The sequence below is a fragment of the Pan troglodytes genome, chromosome 9 (assembly GCF_028858775.2).
Source record: "Pan troglodytes isolate AG18354 chromosome 9, NHGRI_mPanTro3-v2.0_pri, whole genome shotgun sequence".
Classification (NCBI taxonomy): Eukaryota; Metazoa; Chordata; class Mammalia; order Primates; family Hominidae; genus Pan; species Pan troglodytes.
The window spans coordinates 120,941,883-120,962,425 of NC_072407.2; the positions used below are offsets into that span (position 1 = coordinate 120,941,883).

The window sequence follows — 20,543 nt, forward strand, 5'->3', positions numbered from 1 at the left end:
CCTGGGCGGGACTAGAGGCCTGGGCGGAGTCTGCGCAGCCGCAGAAGGGCTTGCAGTGGCGCCTGCCGGGCGCTGAGGGCCGTGGGAGCCGCCGGGTTAGCCCCACCCCGAGGGGTCAGGGGTCAGAGGCCGCCGGATGGCGTAGGATCGGCCGCTGGTGGTGGTGATACCGGGTACCCGGGCTATGGCGCCGGCGCAGCGCTGCCCTCTGTGCCGCCAGACCTTCTTCTGTGGTCGCGGGCACGTTTACAGCCGCAAGCACCAGCGGCAGCTGAAGGAGGCTTTGGAGAGGCTCCTGCCCCAGGTGCGGAGGGAAGGCTAGAGATGGGATGGGAGTGCGGGGCAGGTCAGTGAAGGCCAGAGCGGGTGTGATTTGGGGGTCCCCCTCGGGGTTCTACTTGGCCTCTCTGCCGCAGGTGGAGGCGGCCCGCAAGGCCATCCGCGCCGCTCAGGTGGAGCGCTATGTGCCCGAACACGAGCGATGCTGCTGGTGCCTGTGCTGCGGCTGTGAGGTGCGGGAACACCTGAGCCATGGAAACCTGACGGTGCTGTACGGGGGGCTGCTGGAGCATCTGGCTAGGTGAGAGCCGAGCTAGGAGCCTGCTCCAGGACAGACGCATACATATACGGGAGGAGGGTTTGGGGTGGGTGAGAAAAAGGACGCTTTTGTGATTTGATCAAGAAGGATGGATTGAGTCACTTCACAGGTTTTGCCAGCCTTGTTAGGGTAGGGGTCGTATGCTGCCACGGTCCCAAGTGGTGCTGGTGGTCTGGCTGCGAGAGCCCGCTTGGTTACCGCCCCTAACCTCCCCTCAGATTCTCACAATTTTATGGGAAGAAGAGACACGAGATCTTGAAGAGATGGTGGTAACAGTGTTCCTCTCTCAGCCGTGCCCCAGGCAGAAACCCAGATGTCAGTTTGCATTACAAACCTAATGCTTAATATCTGAGTAATATTTTATAATCTATAGCTGAGATTACTTATCCTCTCCATTTTCAGCCCAGAGCACAAGAAAGCAACCAACAAATTCTGGTGGGAGAACAAAGCTGAAGTCCAGATGAAAGAGAAGTTTCTGGTCACTCCCCAGGATTATGCGCGGTGAGTCACTGGTATGGAACGTGAAGTAGCAGAGTGAATTCTCTGGATCTTTGTCAGGTATGGGAGCTTACTCTATTAACTGGAAAGTTCAGGAGGGACTTCCGAAGTATCTGCTGTCTTCATAGCACTTCTTATTCTAGGTACTATATTGGACACAAAAATGTGACAGTTCTTGAGGTTTAGTTGGGGGATAGGATTTAGCAAATAGAGAACAATACTAAAAGTTGACTGTTATCAACTACTTAAATATGAGGCACCGAGAATACTAACGTTAGAAGAGGCTGTTTATAGTTTGTAAGAAACTGCTGCTCATCCAGTACCTACTTTTAATAGTTTTGGACTCTATTTTATTTTATCTTTTCTTTTGAGACAGAGTTTTGCTCTTTTCGCCCAGGCTGGAGTGCAATGGCACAATCTCAGCCCACTGCAACTTCAGCCTCCTGGATTCAAATGATTCTCCTGCCTCAGCCTCCCAAGTAGCTGGGATTACAGGCGCAAACCACCACACCTGGCTAATTTTTGTATTTTTACGTTTTTTTCTTTTTTTCTTTTTCTTTTTCTTTTTCGCTCTGTTGCCCAGGCTGGAGTGCAGTGGCGCGATCTCCGCTCACTGCAAGCTCTGCCTCCTGGGTTCGCGCCATTCTCCTGCCTCAGACTCCTGAGTAGCTGGGACTACAGGCGCCTGCCACCACGCCCGGCTAATTTTTTGTATTTTTAGTAGAGACGGGGTTTTACCGTGTTAGCCAGGATGGTCTCGATCTCCTGACCTCCTGATCCGCCCGCCTTGGCCTCCTAAAGTGCTGGGATTACAGGCGTGAGCCACCGCGCCCGGCCAATTTTTGTATTTTTAGTAGAGATGGGATTTCACCATGTTGGCCAAGTTGGTCACTAACTCCTGACTTGAGGTGACTCGCCCGCCTTGGCCTCCCAAAGTGCTGGGATTACAGACGTGAGCCACCATGCCTGGTCTCAATGATTTTCTTAATGGTATCTGGGAATTCATCTGCTGCCTCTTGGTTGGCAGAAGCTGCCCCTTCTGCTATTTTGACATATTTTAAGCCAACCTTCTTTCTAAAATTATCAAACCATCCTTTGCCGGCATTAAATTATCCAGCTTTAGATCCTTCACCTTCCTTTCGCTTTAAGTTGTCATGTAATGATTTTGCTTTTTCTTGAATCCTATTAGAAGCTGTAGGTAGGCCTTTCTAATAGCAACCCTGTACCCACATAAAAGCTGTGTTTTCAATATGAAGATAAAAAGGTATTGTGCAAAGCATGCAGGGTTTTCATGCCTCCTGGCATAGGTGCAGTGATAGCTTCATGAATTTCCTTTTTTTTTTTTTTTTTTTTTACAGTGTTCCTTAGGCTGGATTTAGTTATTTTTTTCTTTGCCTTTAAAAAAAAATTATTTTTGTCCAGGCATGGTGGCTCATGTGAAGTCAGGAGTTTGAGACCAGCCTGGCCAACACGGCAAAACCCTGTCTCTACTAAAAATACAAAAATTAGCTGGGTGTGGTGGTGGGTGCCTATAATCCCAGCTACTCAGGAGGTTGAGACAGGAGAATCGCTTGAACCTGGCGAGGCAGAGGTTGCAGTGAGCCGAGATCGCACCACTTCACTCCAGCCTGGGCAAAAGATTGAAACTCTGTCTCAAAAGGAAAAAAAAAAATTCTTTTTTTTAAATTGAGATGGGGTTTTGCTATGTTGCCCAGGCTGGTCTCGAACTTCGGGCTCAAGCAATCCGCCTGCCTCAGCCTTCCAAAGTGAGCCACCATGCTTACCCCTCACCCTTTTTTTTCCACATGGATTTTGTCAATGTGCATGGATTCATTTATCTTGAAATGCTGGGCAACTGCAGCTGTAGATCCTAATCTACAGTACATATCAAACAATTCAGCTTTTTCTTGTAATGTCATGACTTTTCTCTGCTTCTTTGGAGTGCTTCAGGCATCACTAGTGGCACCTCCTATAGGTCCCACGTTACTATTTGAGGTTAATGGTATGACATTACTGAAAAATATGCAGGAACCATAAGTGATCACTTTTACTGTAATATGCAATTTACTGGTGAGACAACTGCTTACAAGATGATCAGCATTACTGTGTTTTAAGCAGATACAACACTTGAGTTCACTGCAGTAGGTGGCTACAAAATTGTGACAGTTGTAGTTTGGATTATAATTTTATGCAGTTATGTAATATTGCATCTTTACATTTATTTTCATTTCTCTTGACCGCGAATGTCACCATGTACAGTCTGTGTTTCTGTGTGTAAGTTTTGATAAATTTTAACTTTTTTTTTTTGGAGAGGGAGTTTTGCTTTGTCACCCAGGGTGGAGTACAGTGGTGCGATCTCGGCTCACTGCAACCTCTGCCTCCCAGGTTCAAGCGATTCTCCCGTTTCAGCCTGGATTTGTGTATTTTATGGTAGTAAATCATAAAAGACTAGTATCTACATATATTTTATGCATTCATGACATACCTTTTTAATTTTTTCCATATTTCTAGGCTATGTGGTTCATCGGCAAGTTTTTTCAAATTGTTGCAAATCTCCAAAAAAATTTTCAAGTGAACTCGTGCAGTTCAAACCTGTGCTGTGCAAGAGTCAACTGTATTTGCTTATTTTCTCAAAAAGGAATGCCTAAAGGATAATCAAGAAACTAATGAAACTGCCAGATGTGGTGGTGCATACCTGTAGTCCTAGCTACTCAGGAGGCTGAGGTAAGAGGATAGCTTGAGCCCAGGAGTTTGAGGCCATCCTGGGCAATGTATCAAGACCCCATCTCTAAAAAGAAATATGAATTTTTTTTTTAGAGAAGTTAATGAAATTGATCACATGGCCATGCTCAGTGGCTGACACCTGTAATCCCAGCACTTTGGGAGGCCGAGGTGGGAGGATCATTTGAGGTCAGGAGTTCGAGACCAGCCTGGTCAACATGGTGAAACCCCATCCCTACTAAAAATACAAAAAATAGCTGGGCGTGTTGGTTTGTGCCTGTAATCCCAGCTACTCGGGAGGGTGAGGCAGGAAAATCGCTTGAGCCCAGGAGGCAGAGATTGCACTGAGCCAAGATCATGCCATTGTACTGCAGCCTGGGCAACAAGAGCAAAACTCTGTCTCAAAAAAAAAAAAAAAAGAAACTGATCACATATCAGTTAGTGTAACCAGTTGGTGTGACCCAGTTTGTGGGTCAGTAAAAATGTTTACAGTTGATAGGAATAGAAAAAAGATTTTTTTTTTTTTTGGACAGTCTCACTCTGTCGCCCAGGCTGGAGTGCAGTGGCACAATCTCAGCTCACTGCAACCTCCACCTCCCAGGTTCAAGCAGTTCTCCCATCTCAGCTTCCAGAGTAGGTGGAATTACAGGCTTGCGCCACTACGCCTGGCTAATTTTTGTATTTTAGTAGAGATGGGTTTCACCATGTTGGCCAGGCTGGTCTTGAACTCCTGACCTCAAGTGATCCACCTGACTCGGCTTCCCAAAGTGCTAGGATAACAGGCATGAGCCACCACACCAGGCCTAGAAACAAGATTTCTATGTATACTTTTAAAAATAAGTTATTGGCTTTTTTTTTTTTTTCTGATGGTACATTTGGGAATTATACTGTAACAGGCATAAGAAGTAAGATTTCTCCCATAGCGAAATTTTGTATTCAGAATCCAATAGAAATATTTCGGGTTTTTTTTGAGATGGAGTCTCGCTCTGTTGTCCAGGCTGGAGGGCAGCTGCGCGATCTCAGCTCACTGCAACCTCCGCCTCAGGGGTTCAAGCAATTCTCCTGCCTCAGCCTCCTGAGTAGCTGGTATTACAGGCATGCGCCACCATGCCTTGATAATTTTTTTTTTTAATGGTGAAAAGATATACATATATTTAGAATTAGCCAACTGGACTCAGTTGAGATGATCCCTATTTTGTTGGCAACATCCAAAGCATTGTAATCAGGAGCCAGTCGAACATGTTCCTCCTTCTCTCCATCAGGCCGAATCAGGGTGTTGACCTTGGCCACATCAGTGTCATAGAGCTTCTTCTGGTGCTTGTTGGCTTTAACATTCACAGTGAACACAAGTGTGTTGTTGTCTTCTGTCTTCTTCATGGGAGACTCAGTGGTCAGAGGAAACTTGATGATGCATAGTGGTCAAGCTTGTTTCTCCTGGGGGTGCTCTTCCGAAGATATTTGCACTGCCTCTGGAGTCGCAATGTCTTGGACCGCCAGAAGGCTAGTGATATGCGGATCTTCTTTTTTTTGTGGCTGTGGACACCTTTCAACACTGCCTTCTTGGCTTTCAGAGCCTTGCTTTGGCTTTAGGAGGGGCAGGAGCTTCCTTCTTAGCTTTTGGTGCCATCTTGTGAAAAGGGGCTGATTTTTGTATTTTTCGTAGAGACAGGGTCTCACCATGTTGGCCAAACTGGTCTCGAACTCCTGACCTCAAATGATCCACCCACCTTGGCTTCCCAAAGTGCTGGGATTACAGGCGTGCGCCACTGCACCTGGCCAATAATTAGAAATATTTCTCTTTTTTTTTTTTTTTGGGAGACAGAGTCTTGTTCTGTTGCCCAGGCTGGAGTGGCATGATCTTGGCTCACTGCAACCTCCACCTCCTGAGTTCAAGCGATTCTCCTGCCTCAGCCTTCCGAGTAGCTGGAACTACAGGTGCATGCCACCACACCTGGCTAATTTTTGTAATTGTAGTAGAGACGGGGTTTTACCATATTGGTCAGGCTGGTCTCGAACTCCCGACCTCAGGTGATCTGCCTGCCTTGGCCTCCCAAAGTGCTGGGATTATAGGCGTGAGCCACCGAGCCCGGCCCAAATTAGAAATATTTCTAATCAGATATTTCCATGGTTATAGATATTTGGTTGCTTGGTTCATATGCATAGAAACAGTTGTCATAACTGTAAAAAGCAGTACTTAGCAAGTATTTCTAAGTGATTGGAATAGTTTTCCTTTAATGTTACAATACTGCCTATTGATTTGGAAATTAGATCACGCTCTATGATGTTTCGATTTTACTCAAAGGCATCATGAGTACTCTGCTCATTCTTTCATTCTTTATAGTTTTCTAGTTGAGTTAGGAACTATTTTATCAAAAATCATTTTAGCACTATAATAAGGGTAGATGACATACCATAATGATTTTCAGATTTTTTTTTTTTGAGACAGAGTCTTGCTCTGTTGCCCAGGCTGGAGTGCAGTGGCACGATCTCAGCTTACTGCAACCTCCGCCTCCTGGGTTCAAGTGATTCTTCTGCCTCAGCCTCCCGAGTAGCTGGGACTATAGGCATGCGCCACCATGCCCAGCTAATTTTTGTATTTTTAGTAGAGATGGGGTTTCACCATATTGGCCATGCTGGTCTCGAACTCCTGACCTCATGATCCACCCACCTTGTCCTCCCAAAGTGCTGCAATTACAGGTGTGAGCCACTGGTCCCGGCCTGATTTTCAGATTTTTAATAAAAAGGGTATCTGGATTAGCTGGGCATATAGTCCTACCTACTCTGGAGGCTAGCCTATAGTCCTACTTACTCTGGAGGCTAAGGCAGGGGGATCACCTGAGCCTGAGGGATCACTTGAGCCCAGGAGGTTGAACCTGCAGTGAGCTGTGATCCCACCACTACACTCCAGCTGGGCAGCATAGCAAGAATGTCTCTTAAAAAAAAAAAAAAAAAAAGGCAATTCAGTTGCAGTGGCTCATGACTGTAATTCCAGCACTTTTGGAGGCTGAGACAGAGGATCATTTGAGCCCAGGAGTTTAAGACCAGCCTGAACAACATAGTGAAACCCCATCTCTAAAAAAAAAAAATTATATTAGCCAAGCATGGTGACATTTGCCTATAGTGCTAGCTACTGGGGAGGCTGAGGCAGGAGGATTGCTTAAGCTCACAAGGTTGAGGCAGGAGTGAGCTGTGATCACGCCACTTGCACTCTAGCCTGGGCAACGGAGCAAAAGACCCTGTCTCAAAAACAGCAAGAAAAAAAAAAGCCAGTACCTGGAGACTTTGAACAGGGTGAAAAGAAGAAAACATGGAGGAGTCTGCTAAAGCACAAAACTTCTCTCTGGTCCTCAAATAAATAAAAATTTTTGGCCGGGCACGATGGCTCATGCCTGTAATCCCAGCACTTTGGGAGGCCAAGGCCAGCAGATCACGAGGTCAGGAGATCGAGACCATCCTGGCTAACACGGTGAAACCCCATCTCTACTAAATATACAAAAAATTAGCCAGACGAGGTGGTGGGTGTGTGTAGTCCCAGCTACTTGGGAGGCTGAGGCAGGAGAATGGCATGAACCCAGGAGGTGGAGCTTGCAGTGAGCTGAGATCGTGCCACTGCACTCCAGCCTGGCGACATAGAGTGAGACCCCGTCTCAAAAAAAAAAAAAAAATTTTTTTTTTTACAATTCCACATTGTCATTTTCTTTTCCTCTGGTCTCAAACTCCTGGTCTCAGGCAATCCTCCCACCCCAGCCTCCCAAAGTGCTGGGACTACAGACGAGCCACTGTGCCCAGCCAGCTGCCTAGAAATTTCTGGACTTCAACCACACTGTAATTTTTTTTTTTTAATCAGTTTCTTCTATTTCCTTGAACTCAGTTTCCAGGAACTTCTGGTTTGGAAATTAGAGACCTGCCTTCCAGGTTAGTCTACAGAAAGTCTAGTTGTGTTCCACTGTGTCTTCATTGTCCTGCACACTCATGTGATACACTCAGGTGTTGTGGATTATGAGACCCAGAGAGAAACTTCCTGGTGATAATCGCACAAAGTATAGGAAAGAAACCTGGCAGTCTGTACAGTCCATTATTATTATGTGCATAGTCCATTTGGTTAAATAATTTGAGATGCTTTTTTTTTTTTTTTTTTTTTTTTTTGAGATGGGGTCTTGCTCTGTCACCCAGACTGGAGTGCAGCGGTACAATCATGGCTCACTGCAGCCTCAAACTCCTGAGGGCTCAAGCAATCCTCCTGCCTTGGCCTTCAGAGTAGGCAGGATATATATATATATTTTTTTTTTTGAGATGGAATCTTGCTCTGTCGCCAGGCTGCAGTGCAGTGGCGTGATCTCAGTTGACTGCAACCTCTGCCTCCCAGGTTCAAGCGATTCTCTTGAGTAGCTGGGACTATAGGCACAGGCCACCACGCCCAACCTTTTTTTTTTTTTTCTTTGAGACGGAGTCTTGTTCTGTCACCCAAGCTGGAGTGCAGTGGTATGATCTCGGCTCACTGCAAGCTCCGCCTCCCGGGTTCACGCCATTCTCCTGCCTCAGCCTCCTGAGTAGCTGGGACTACAGGCGCCCGCCACCATGCCTGGCTAATTTTTTGTATTTTTAGTAGAGACGGGGTTTCACCTTGTTAGCCAGGATGGTCTTGATCTCCTGACCTCGTGATCCGCCTGCCTCGGCCTCCCAAAGTCTGGGATTACAGGCGTAAGCCACCGTGCCCGGCCTAATTTTTGTATTTTTAGTAGAGATGGGGTTTCACCGTGTTGGCCAGGATGGTCTCGATCTCTTGACCTCGTGATCCACCCGCCTCGGCCTCCCAAAGTGCTGGGATTACAGGCGTGAGCCACTGCGCCTGGCTTAGTCCACCTATTTCTAATGTGACTGGGTCAGTCATCAACCTCTGTGATATGGTTTAGCTGTGTCCCCACCCAAATTTTTTTGACTGTAGCTCCCATAATTCCCACGTTGTGGGAGGGACCCAGTGGGAGATAACTGAATCATGGGGGCGTTTTCCCCCATGCTGTTCTCATGGTAATAAGTCTCACATGAGCTGATGATTTTATAAGGGGTTTCCCCTTTCACTTGGTTTTCATTCTCTCTCGCCTGCCACCATGAGACATGCCTTTCACCTTCTGCTGTGATTGTAAGGCCTCCCCGGCCACATGGAACTGTGTCTGTTAAACCTCTTTTTCTTTGTAAATTACCCAGTCTTGGGTATGTCTTTATCAACAGTGTGAAAATGGACTAATACACCCTGTCAACATCATCTCTCTGCTCCAGAGCTGCATCTTCAGGAGCCCAGGTTCCAGATAAATGAACTGTAGTGGCAGCCAGTGGCCAGGAGATACCGGCAACCTAAGTATAGTTTTCTTTTCGTTTCTTTTTTTTGGAGACAGAGTCTCGCTCTGTCACCCAGGCTGGAGTGCAATGACATGATCTTGGCTCACTGCAACCTCCGCCTCCCAGGTTCAAGTGATTCTCCTGCCTCAGCCTGCTAAGTAGCTGGGATTACAGGCACGCGCCACCACGCCCGGCTCATTTTTGTACTTTCAATAGAGATGGGATTTCAGCATGTTGGTCAGGCTGGTCTCAAACTCCTGACCTCATGATCCGCCCACCTCGGCCTCCCAAAGTGCTGGGATTACAGATGTGAACCACCTAATCTGGCCTTTTTATTTATTTATTTATTTATTTTGAGATGGAGTCTTGCTTTGTTGTCCAAGCTGGAGTGCCATGATACAATGACAGCTCACTACAGCCTCAACCTCCCAGGCTCAAGCAATCCTCCCACCCCAGCCTTCCAAGTATCTAGGGCTATAAGTGTGCACCATCACACCTGGCTATTTCTGTATTTTTTGTAGAGACAGGGTCGCTATGTTGCCTGAGTTGGTCTCAAACTCCTGGGCTCAAGCAGTCCTTCCACTTTGGCATCCCAAAGTGTTGAGATTACAGGCATGAGCCACTGTGCCTAGCCTAATTTTTACTTTTGAACCTTGTAAATTGTCAAACATACACACAGAAGGCAATTCCAAGGTTTGGTTGATTTGACTGGTAAAGATAGGAGGAGGCACTTTTAGATTTAGATGGTTTCTTACATAGACAGTGAAAAGAAAAGGAAGACCAAAGAGCCAGCTTCTCAGGTCCTTGTTTCATACACCAAAAAGGACAACACTGAAACAAAAAGGACTGGATGACCCCAGTGTGAGTTGTGGGATATTCTGTTGCTGGGGAATCAAATCTAGACTGTAGTAGCTAAGTGGCTTTTTTGTTGTTTTTAAATTTTACTTATTGAAGGGGTGGCCTGCCCCTCCACACCTGTGGGTATTTCTAGTCGGGTGGGATGAGAGACGGAGAAAAGAAATAAGACACAGAGACAAAGTATAAAGAAACAACAGTGGGTCCAGGGGACTGGCGCTCAGCACACCAAGGACCTGCACTGGCACCGGCCTCTGAGTTCCCTCAGTTTTTATTGATTATTATTTTTCATTATTTCAGCAAAAAGGAATGTAGTAGGACAGCAGGGTGATAATAAGGAGAAGGTCAACAAATTACATGTGAGCAAAAGAATCTATATCATGATTAAGTTCAAGGGAAAGTACTATGCCTGGACGTGCACATAGGCCAGACTTATGTTTCTCCACCCCGACATCTCAGTGGAGTAAAGACTACAAGGCAGTATTACTGTAAACATGTCTCGCCTCCCGCCACAGGGCAGCTTTTCTCCCATCTCAGAGTTGAACAAATGTACAATCGGGTTTTACACCGAGACATTCAGTTCCCAGGGGCAAGCAGGAGATAGTGGCCTTCCTCCATCTCACCTGTAAGAGGCTTTCCTCTTTTACTAATCCACCTCAGCACAGACCCTTTACGGGTGTCGGGCTGGGAGACAGTCAGGTCTTTCTCATCCCACGAGGCCATATTTCAGACTATCACATGGGGAGAAACCTTGGACAATACCCCGCTTTCAAGGGCAGGGGTCCCTGCGGCTTTCCACAGTGCATTGTGCCCCTGGTTTATTGAGACTAGAGAATGGCAATGACCTTTACCAGATGTACTGCTTGTAAGTATTTTGTTAACAAGGCACGTCCTACACAGCCCTAGGTCCCTTAAACCTTGATTTTATACAACACATGTTTTTGTGAGCTCCAAGTTGGGTCAAAGTGGCTGGGTCAAAGTGGCTGGGACAAAGCTACAAATCAACAACATCTCAGCAAAGCAACTGTTTAAAGTACAGGTCTTTTTCAAAATGGAGTCTCTTATGTCTTTCCTTCCTACATAGACACAGTGACAGTCTGATCTCTCTTTCTTTTCCCTACAACTTATTATTATTTTTGAGACAGAGTCTTGCTCTGTCACTGGCCTGGAGTGCAGTGGCCCGATCTCGGCTCACTGCAACCTCCACCTCCGAGGTTCAAGCAATTCTCCTGTCTCAGCCTCCCAAGTAGCTGGGATTACAGGCACCTGCCACCACATCTGGCTAATTTTTTGTATTTTTGTAGAGACAGGGTTTCACTATGTTGGCCAGGCTGGTCTTGAACTCCTGGCCTCTTGATCCACCCGTCTCGGCCTCCCAAAGTGCTGGGATTACAGGCATGGGCCACACTGCACCTGGCTTAAATGATGTTTTAAAACTAAGTGGCTTAATATTCTGCAATTTTAATCTGAGAGGGGTGGAACAGAAAGCCCCATACCTCATCAGAACCTGGGAGTTGATGAGAAACCATTTGATGACAACCTCCTAGGGGAGATGGGGAGGGAAGTGCGAGATGGCCTCATAGCAGCTTCTGGCAGACCTCCCATCCTCGTGTTCCAGGAGGATTAAACAAGCCTTTCAGCCACACTTTGGTAAGGTGTGGCTCAAGCCATTGTCTCCTTGGATATATTCAAGGCTCTCAGGGAACACTGTTGATAGTGGTATTGGTATTATACTGAAACTTTGTGTTGAGAACCAGGGTTTTGAGAACCAGGGTTTTCACTATGGCAAAAGGAAGATACAAGTAAGGAATGGAGGCATTTGAATAGGGAGGTGACAGTACAAATTACTGATTTAAGGCCAGGCATAGTGGCTGATGCCTGTAATCCCAATTCTTTGGGAGGCCAAGGCAGGAGAATTGCTTGAGCCCAGGAGTTCGAGACCAGCATGGGTGACATGGCAAAACCCTGTTTCTACAAAAAACACAAAAATTAGCCAGGCATAGTGGTGCAGTCCTGTAGTCCCACCTACTCAGGAAGCTAAGGCAGGAGGATCTCTTGAGCCTGGGAGCCTCTTGAGCAGAGGTTGCAGCGAGCTGAGGTTGTGCCACTGCACTCCAGCCTAGGCAACAGAGCGAGCCCGTCTCAAAAAAAAAAGACAAAGAAATTTAGGACAGTATGCAAGATTTGGCCTGGATTCTTCTGAGGATGTGAAGTAATGGAAACAGTAAGACTGTTCCAGACTAGGGGAAGACTAGAGACCTAATAGCTGGATTCCATGTGATCTTTTGTTGGACTTTGGGATTGGAGGTGAGAGTAGAGAAGGCATAATGCACGTTTTTGAGACGAGGGAAATGTGAATATAGCCTGTATGCCTACACTCAAGTCTGAAGACATATAAACCATGTCTATACTAACCAGCCAAATATTTGAACACTAAAAGGAAGAATTTTTTTAATGTGGTAATGGTATCATGGTTGTATAGAATGCTCCTCCTCTTGGGAGATGTGTGTTGAAAATAGGGTTTGACGTCTAAACCTATATTTGTTTTGGCAAAAAGGACATGTGTCTGTACAAAAGAAGTGGAGCCAGTATGGCAAAATGTTTACAAGGACTCTGGGTGAGAGGTACATAGATGCTTACTATACTGTTTTGTTTCTGAATTTGAAATTTTTCAAAATTAAAAAAATATCTACTGAGGAGCTTTTCGTTTTAACTGGTGGGGAATGGGTTCCGGGCGGTTTTGCCCCTTTTCTTTTTAGATTCAAGAAATCCATGGTGAAAGGTTTGGATTCCTATGAAGAAAAGGAGGATGAAGTGATCAAGGAGGTGAGTTAAAGTAGCAGTCCCTCACCCTTTTTGCACCAGGGGCTGGTTTCGTGGAAGACGGTTTTTCCACAGATGGACCCAGGCAGGGGATGGTTTCAGAATGAGACTGCTCCACCTCAGATCATCAGGCATCAGATTCTCATAAGGAGCACGCAACCTAGATACCTTGCATGCCCAGTTCACAGTAGTGTTTGTGCTCCTATGAGAATGTAACACCACCACTGATCCGACAGGAGCTCAGGCGGCAGTGCTGTTGCAGCCTGCTTCCTGACAGGCCACAGACCAGTACTGGTCCACGCCTGGGGGTGGAGGGCCCAAGTTAAAGGAAAGGCCTCTGAAGAAACTGGCCCCCATGATCCTGTACCTGTCTAAGCAGCCTCTCTCCCACAGATGGCAGCTCAGATCCGTGAGGTGGAGCAGAGCCGACAGGAGGTGGTTCGGTCTGTCTTAGAGGTTGGTTTCCCTCGGAGGATCCAGACCAGTATCCAAATCCACTGATCCCTGGCATTCCCAGGTCCAGCATTCCGTGGACTAGTGCTTCTTCTTCTTTTTTTTTTTTTTTTGGAGACAGAGTTTCGCTGTGTCACCCAGGCTGGAGTGCAGTGGCACGATCTCGGCTCACTGCAACCTCCACCTCCCAGGTTCAGGTTCAAGCGATTCTCCTGCCTCAGGCTCCCGAGTAGCTGGGATTACAGGTGCCGCCACCACGCCTGGCTAATTTTTATATTTTTAATAGAGATGGTGTTTCACCATGTTGGCCAGGCTGGTCTTGAACTCCTGACCTCAGGTGATCCACCCGCCTCAGCCTGCTGGGATTACAGGCATGAGCCACTGTGCCCGGCCATGAACCAGTGCTTCTAAGAGAACTCTTGACTGCATAGTCTCATCTGCTTGGCTTGAATTCCCTTACCTGTGTGCCAGGGGGCAGGCCTAGTCAGTGAATATGTGGACAGGACTGGGAGGGAGGGAGGGAAGAGTCTGTAAAAGATGGGCAGTACCTTCCATATGCTAATTTGTTTCCTTCCTGTGATACTGGGGTCTGGAGGGTGGAGGCATGGCCTAGGCAGGCTCTTAAGCATCCCAGACACATTTATTTTTCCTGAATCAAACTCAGCCTCAGGCAGTGCCAGACCCAGAAGAGGGCTCTTCAGCACCTAGAAGCTGGAAAGGGATGAACAGGTAAGACTATTAGGGAATCTCTTGTTGGGAATTTGACATCTTAGAACATTCTGCAACCTTTTGGCTGGGAAATGGAAACAGATCTAATCTTTACCACCCTCATGGCTCAAGGACCTCATCTGGCAGCCTGGCTCATGTTTTTCAGCCAAGTAGCTTCCAGCTTACAGCAGCCCTCAAATTTGGACCTGCCACCAGCTCCAGAGCTTGACTGGATGGAGACAGGACCATCTCTGACATTCATTGGCCATCAGGTACAAAGGATAAGCAAGCCAGAAGAGGGCCAATGGTCCCTCAGGTCTCAGGACCCCTTTCTCCTGATTTTCTACCTATTCAAGCCACTGCTGCCTCCACTGCAGGCTTTTCCTTCTTCCTTCACTGTTCCCTAGTAGTGTTCTCAGACCTCTTCTCACCCTCCAAAGCGATCCTATTCACATGTATTGACACTTAGGAGTGCCAACTCCTAAATCTTGCCCTCTGTAGAACTCATAGTTCCAACTCAACACAGGACATTAAATATCCCACAGGCATCTGAAACTAACCCCCACCACTCCTGTATTTCCAATCACTAGATGCAGATCCTTTCCTTTTCCATCTCCCATATCCTGTCAACAAGCGGTCAGTTTTAACCTGTCTGCCTCCATTCAGCCTTTGGGCAATTTCTACTCCCCCTTCAATCCTGCCTCACAAACAGAAAATCATTGTACCACTTACGATTTTACTCTACACTTCAGCTGTATTGTGTTGCTTCGGGCTTTTACAGTTGCCATTGTCTAAAACATGCTTTCCTTCCCTCATCACCTAGTTTACCTTCAACTGTTAGCTCAAATGTCACTTTTTCATAAAAGGCTTATCTGAACAGGTTATCTCTATTTCAAGTGGATGTAGCACCATGTAAAGTTGCAAATGTAATTTACGTAACTTGTGCTTAATGCTCTTCCCCAATTATATGTATGCTGTGAGGGCAAGGTTTTGCTCCCCTGGCATGTAATAGCCACTCTACTTACAGACATCTCCACTGTTATGACTGTGAGCTTCCTGAGGACAGGGCTGTCTTAGAGTGACTTACTGTGCTTTCAAAGTTTAACATCAGCTGGGGTGCAGAATTAGCATTGTGGCAGCAGTCACACCCACCTCTTTTAAAGTGTGCTTTGTCTATCGTTTCTAGGATTTTTTTTTTTAATCATGCCTAGACTTTAACTAGCACTTTTTTTCCCATTTCCAACTACAGGATATACCAGGAGTTGGTAACATCCACTCAGGTAAGGTCCAGGGCAGTGTTTTTAAAACCCTGGGAGATTTTTTTTTTTTTCTTTTGAGATGGAGTCTTGTTCTGTCGCCAGGCTGGAGTGCAGTGGCGCAATCTCAGCTCGCTGCAACCTCTGCCTCTCAGGTTCAAGTGATTCTTCTGCCTCAGCCTCCCAAGTAGCTGGGGTTACAGGTGTGCACCACCACACCCAGCTAATTTTTATATTTTTAGTAGAGATGGGGTTTCACCATGTTGGCCTCGATCTCCTGACCTCATGATCCGCCCATTTGGGCCTCCCAAAGTGCTGGGATTACAGGCGTGAGCCACCGTGCCCGGATTTTTTTTTTTTTTTAAATAAAGTTGGCCAAGATAAAGCATATGTATCTGGTAAAAGCCTTATATCCAGAATATATGAAGAACTGTCAACTTGATAAGGAAACAACCCAATAAAAGCATATGAATAATGTTCAACAGTCATTAGAGAAATGCAAATTAAAACCACAGTGAAATACCACTATATATGTATTGGAATGGCAGAAATTAAAGACTGATCATGCCAAGTGTTTGGCAATGTAGAAGAACCAAACCCTCATACACTGCTCTTAGAATGTAAACTGGTACAGTCACTTTGGAAAACATTTCGGGATACACCTACCATATTATCCAACCGTTCCACCCCTAACTAGAGAAAAGAAAGCCTGTCTACATAGACTTGTACACAAATCTTCAGAACAGCTTCACTTGTAGCAGCTCCAAATTGGAAACAATTCAGATGTCTATCAACAGGCAAATGGATTAACAATGGAATAGTATTCCAGGATGAAGAGAGAATTATTGATACGTACGACACAGATGAATCTCATAAGTCCAGACCTGGCCGGCGTGGTGGCTCATGCCTGTAATCCCGGCACTTTGGGAGGCCAAGGCAGGCGGATCATGAGATCAGGAGTTCAAGACCAGTCTGGCCAACATGGTGAAACCCCATCTCTACTAAAAACTCAAAAATTAGCTGGGCATCGCAGCGCGCGCCTGTAATCCCAGCTACTTGGGAGGCTGAGGCAGAATTGTTTGAACCGAGACCTGGGAGGCGGAGGTTGCAGTGAGCTGAGATTGTGTCCAGCCTGGGCTAGAGCGAGCCTCCTCTCAAAAAAACAAAAGGCCAGACCCCACCTCAATGTCCACACACAGAAAATCCTAAAAAATACAAACCAATAAAGCAACTGAAAGATCACCGATTGCCTGGACAGGAAAGTATTTTAATGGGGGCAGTGATACTTACAGGGGGATGTTTGGGGTCTAGATTGTAATGGCTTCGCTCAGAAGTCACCAAATTTAAGTGTGTATCATTTATGTCAGTTGTGCCTCAAAGCCATTTTAAAATGACTATCACATATGGGGTATGTCGCTTTAAATTAGCCTAGGGCCTTCTAAAGCTCCAGAATTCCTGGGCTTTGCTTTTAGACATTTCTAGCTCTTAATGAGGAGAGGTAAGCTAACAGCTAGGACATGTTTCACAATAGCCTGAAGACTTAAAAAAAAAAAAAAAAAAGGCCTTAATTTTTTTTTTCAGGTGCCACACCTCCCTGGATGATCCAAGATGAAGAATACATTGCTGGGAACCAAGAAATAGGACCATCCTATGAAGAATTTCTTAAAGAAAGTAAGTAAACTAATTCAAGAGAGGATCGTCTAAATCTTCACACTCAAAAATGGTTTCCTTGCCTGTGTGTGGTGGCTCATGGCTGTAATCCTAGCATTTTGGGAGGCTGAGGTGGGAGGGTCACTTGAGCCCAGAAGTTTGAAAACAGCCTGGACAACATAGTGAGACCCCATCTCTATATTCTTCAGTAAAGAAAAATAAAAGTTTCCCTATCATTGCACAGAGGAAAAACAGAAGTTGAAAAAACTCCCCCCAGACCGAGTTGGGGCCAACTTTGATCACAGCTCCAGGACCAGTGCAGGCTGGCTGCCCTCTTTTGGCCGCGTCTGGAATAATGGACGCCGCTGGCAGTCCAGGTATGTGTGTTCAGTGCCGGGTCTCCAACCTACCCATCCAACCTCCTTTTTGGAGATGTCACCCTTCATCATCGTGTTAACCCTTTATTTCCTTTCAGACATCAATTCAAAACTGAAGCTGCAGCAATGAAGAAGCAGTCACATACAGAAAAAAGCTAATCATGCTCTCTACCAACTACCATGAGGCTAAAAGCAAAGTCAACAAACCCCTACTATTATACCTTCCACCAAATTCTTTATCATTGTCTTTCTTAGGAAACAGACATACTCATTCATTTGATTTAATAAAGTTTTATTTTTCCAAATGTACAGCTGGTTGGACCTGTAAAAAAAAATTAAAAGAATCAGAACCATAAAGCTTTGTATCTACCTCCTACACCATGAGCCCACGCATTCCTACTCACCTATTCATGCATCTTCACCAGCAGCTGGAGCATCTCCACCCTTGGTATTTCTGGTGTAAATTACTTGAGCTCTGTGCTTTGAAACCAGTTTGATAAGTCCTAGGGAGAGAGAATAGCACGATGAGATGCTTAATAGATGCTACAATAGAAACTAGTAAGGTTTTTGGCTGGGCGCGGTGGCTCATGCTTATAATCCCACTGCTTTGGGAGGTGGAGGCGGGCAGATAGCTTGAGGTAAGGAGTTGCACACCAGCCTGGCCAACATGGTGAAACCTCATCTCTACCAAAAATACAAAAATTAGCTGGGCATGGTGGCACATGCTTGTAATCCCAGCTACTTGGGAAGCTGAGGTGAGGACCACCTGAACCCAGGAATTGGTGGTTGCATTGAGCCAAGACTGCCCCTCCGCACTCCAACCTGGGCAACAGAGTGAGACTCTAGTAAGGTTTGTTTTGGCCGGGTGCAGTGGCTCATGCTTGTAATCCCAGCACTTTGGACAAGTGGATCTCTTGAGCCCAGGAGACCAGCCTGGGCAACATGGCAAAACCGCATCTCTATTTAAAGAAAAGGAAAACAAAAAGACAGAGTTCTCTCAGAGGTGCCCAGAATGGTCTTAAAACTCCTTGGCTCAAATGATCCTCCTGCTTTGGCCTCCTAAGTAGCTAGAAATACAAGGGTACCACTGCACCTGGCTCCAGAATTGCTTAATCTGACGTTCGGTAACAGAGAATCCTAGTTTTTAACAATCATCTATCCTTACTTTTCCTTTAAATTAGGGGCCCATTATCTTCCACACCCCCCCCCCCTTTCTGAGACAGTCTTTTGCTGTCACTAAGGCTGGAGTGCAGTGGTGTCATCTCGGCTCACTGCCACCTCCATCTCCTGGGTTCAAGGGATCCTCATGCCTCAGCATCCTGAGTAGCTGGGATTACAGACGTGTGCCCCCACGTCCAGCTAACTTTCAGTAGAGCAGGTTTTCACCATATTGGCCAGGCTGGTCTTTAACTCCTGACCTCCGGTGATTCACCCGCCTTGGCCTCCCAAAGTGCTAGAATTACAGATGTTCAGTCACTATAGTTAGCTGAGCCTTATTATTGTGGAATTATGGTAATCAGACCATACTACTGAGTAGACCGTACTAAATTTCTGGTTTTAAAATTTAATACATCAACAAAATATTTACCATAAAGGTTTTAAACATTTTCAAAGTTGTTTCAAAATAGTAATCTAATTATTTCAAAAACGGTTGTCCCTGTAATTCTATGCATCCATTTACTTGAAACATAAAAGATCCTTGGGCTTCACTAAACTGCCACAGGGTCCACGGCACAAAAGTGGCTAAGAACCCTGAGAATTCATCTCAGGAGTAAGACGTCAGAATTACATTACTAACAGCCAATGGTCAAGCCATGCTTTTTTTTTTTTTTAATTCTGCTTTTCCAGCAAAACCACTGAAGATGCTTAACATGGTCAAGACAATTTAACCTACAAAAACACACATGTAGGATACACCCCTCACCTTTACTAAGGAGCTCCTGAAGGGCTGCCCTGGCCAGGGAGCCTCGAATCTTCAGTCTCTCAGAGACCACAGCTGGGGTTATAAGTTTATAGTTGGGAACTTCCTTACAGAGTTTATCATAGGTAGCTTTGTCAAACAAGACTAAGTTATTGAGCTTGTCCCGAACTTTGCCTTTGGACCACTTCTGCTCACCAAAACAAAACAGAAACAAGTTAGTATTTCTGGCAGAAGCACCCTTTCCCTCTCGAGTAATCTGCGTCAGAGAAATCTGTTCCACCGTTATCAAAGATAAATTACACATTACTAAAAAAAAAAAAAAAAAACCACCGACACGTTTTTGGCCTTCAGAACAGGGGCCGAGCCCCACTAGATCAGTTAAAAATAACACAGCAGGCACAGCGGCAGACACTTCGCACAACAGACTCATTTTCATGATCCTAATGGGAAAAAGAACGAGTGGTGACGGGAAGATAAACTCTCACATTTTGACTCTAGAAATCTACACCTGAAAAACCACTTACTATACAAGTTACCTATTACTAGAGAGTTACGAGAGAGTTACCCCTAGTCTCTCTCAGAGAGGTCTTATTTCTACCTTCTTTTTGGCCTTGCCCCCGGATTTGTTCACTGGGTCTTTGTCTTTCTTGGCCGACTTTCCAGCGTCCTTCTTCTTCTTGTCGTCCTTAGGCGGCTGTAGGAGGGCAGCGGGAATGCAACCAGGTCCTCAAATAGCGCCAAAGTCCCCTAATACTGCGCCCCCAGCCCCCGCAAACTCCACCACCAGAGCACATGGGCGAAGCAATAACCGCGCCCGCCCTGCAACCGAGGCCGGCAGGCCAAGGAGCGCTCCCGCCGAAGGCTCTCCCCACTGAGTCCTCAAACCCAAGAACCCCGGCGACTTCACACCCCTGAAGCTTACCATTGCGAAGCTCGGAGAATAGCAGCAGACACCGCAGCCTCGCCAAGATGTCGGACAAAAAGGAAGCGCTGCTCAGAAACGGGCTCAAAAACCACCGTCCGCTGTGAGTACTTCCGGGGCAAGAGGCGGAGCCAGGCAGAGGAAGTCCCACGGCGAAGCGCTCGCCCTCTAGCCTGAGGCGGAAGACAGGAAGCGGATTCTAGTTCCCAAGCCGCACCGCCTAAATACTGCCGGAGTCTGCGCTAGTTGTGACGCAGTACTATAGCGCTGTTTTCCTGCACTGATAAACGAAAAGCAATCCACCAGGTCTCGGCAGCTAACTTTCCGGCACTACTTATGCCCGAGCGTGTCGCTCCCAGTGCGCAGGTGCCGCAGGTGGCTGCACGCAGGGCGCGGGAGGAGGAGGAGAAGGAGGAGGAGGAGG

The 20,543-nt window shown here is 46.4% G+C and overlaps 2 protein-coding genes across 2 annotated transcripts; one reads left to right on the top strand and one right to left on the bottom strand.

Moving 5' to 3' along the window:
* Positions 1-40: 40 nt before the first annotated feature.
* Positions 41-17,585, top strand: CENATAC (centrosomal AT-AC splicing factor). The gene is made up of 11 exons (XM_001163712.7): positions 41-304; positions 417-580; positions 1,001-1,099; positions 12,769-12,835; positions 13,226-13,288; positions 13,950-14,014; positions 14,160-14,265; positions 15,243-15,273; positions 16,831-16,920; positions 17,144-17,276; positions 17,375-17,585. The coding sequence occupies exons 1-11, from the start codon at positions 185-187 to the stop codon at positions 17,433-17,435; spliced, it is 999 nt and encodes a 332-aa protein (XP_001163712.1). The 5' UTR covers positions 41-184; the 3' UTR covers positions 17,436-17,585.
* On the bottom strand, positions 17,556-20,206 carry RPS25 (ribosomal protein S25). Its single transcript, NM_001251993.1, has 5 exons — positions 20,120-20,206; positions 19,796-19,891; positions 19,201-19,384; positions 17,681-17,779; positions 17,556-17,598 (listed from the first exon to the last, which is right to left on the bottom strand). The coding sequence occupies exons 1-4, from the start codon at positions 20,120-20,122 to the stop codon at positions 17,685-17,687; spliced, it is 378 nt and encodes a 125-aa protein (NP_001238922.1). The 5' UTR covers positions 20,123-20,206; the 3' UTR covers positions 17,556-17,598; positions 17,681-17,684.
* Positions 20,207-20,543: the final 337 nt, after the last annotated feature.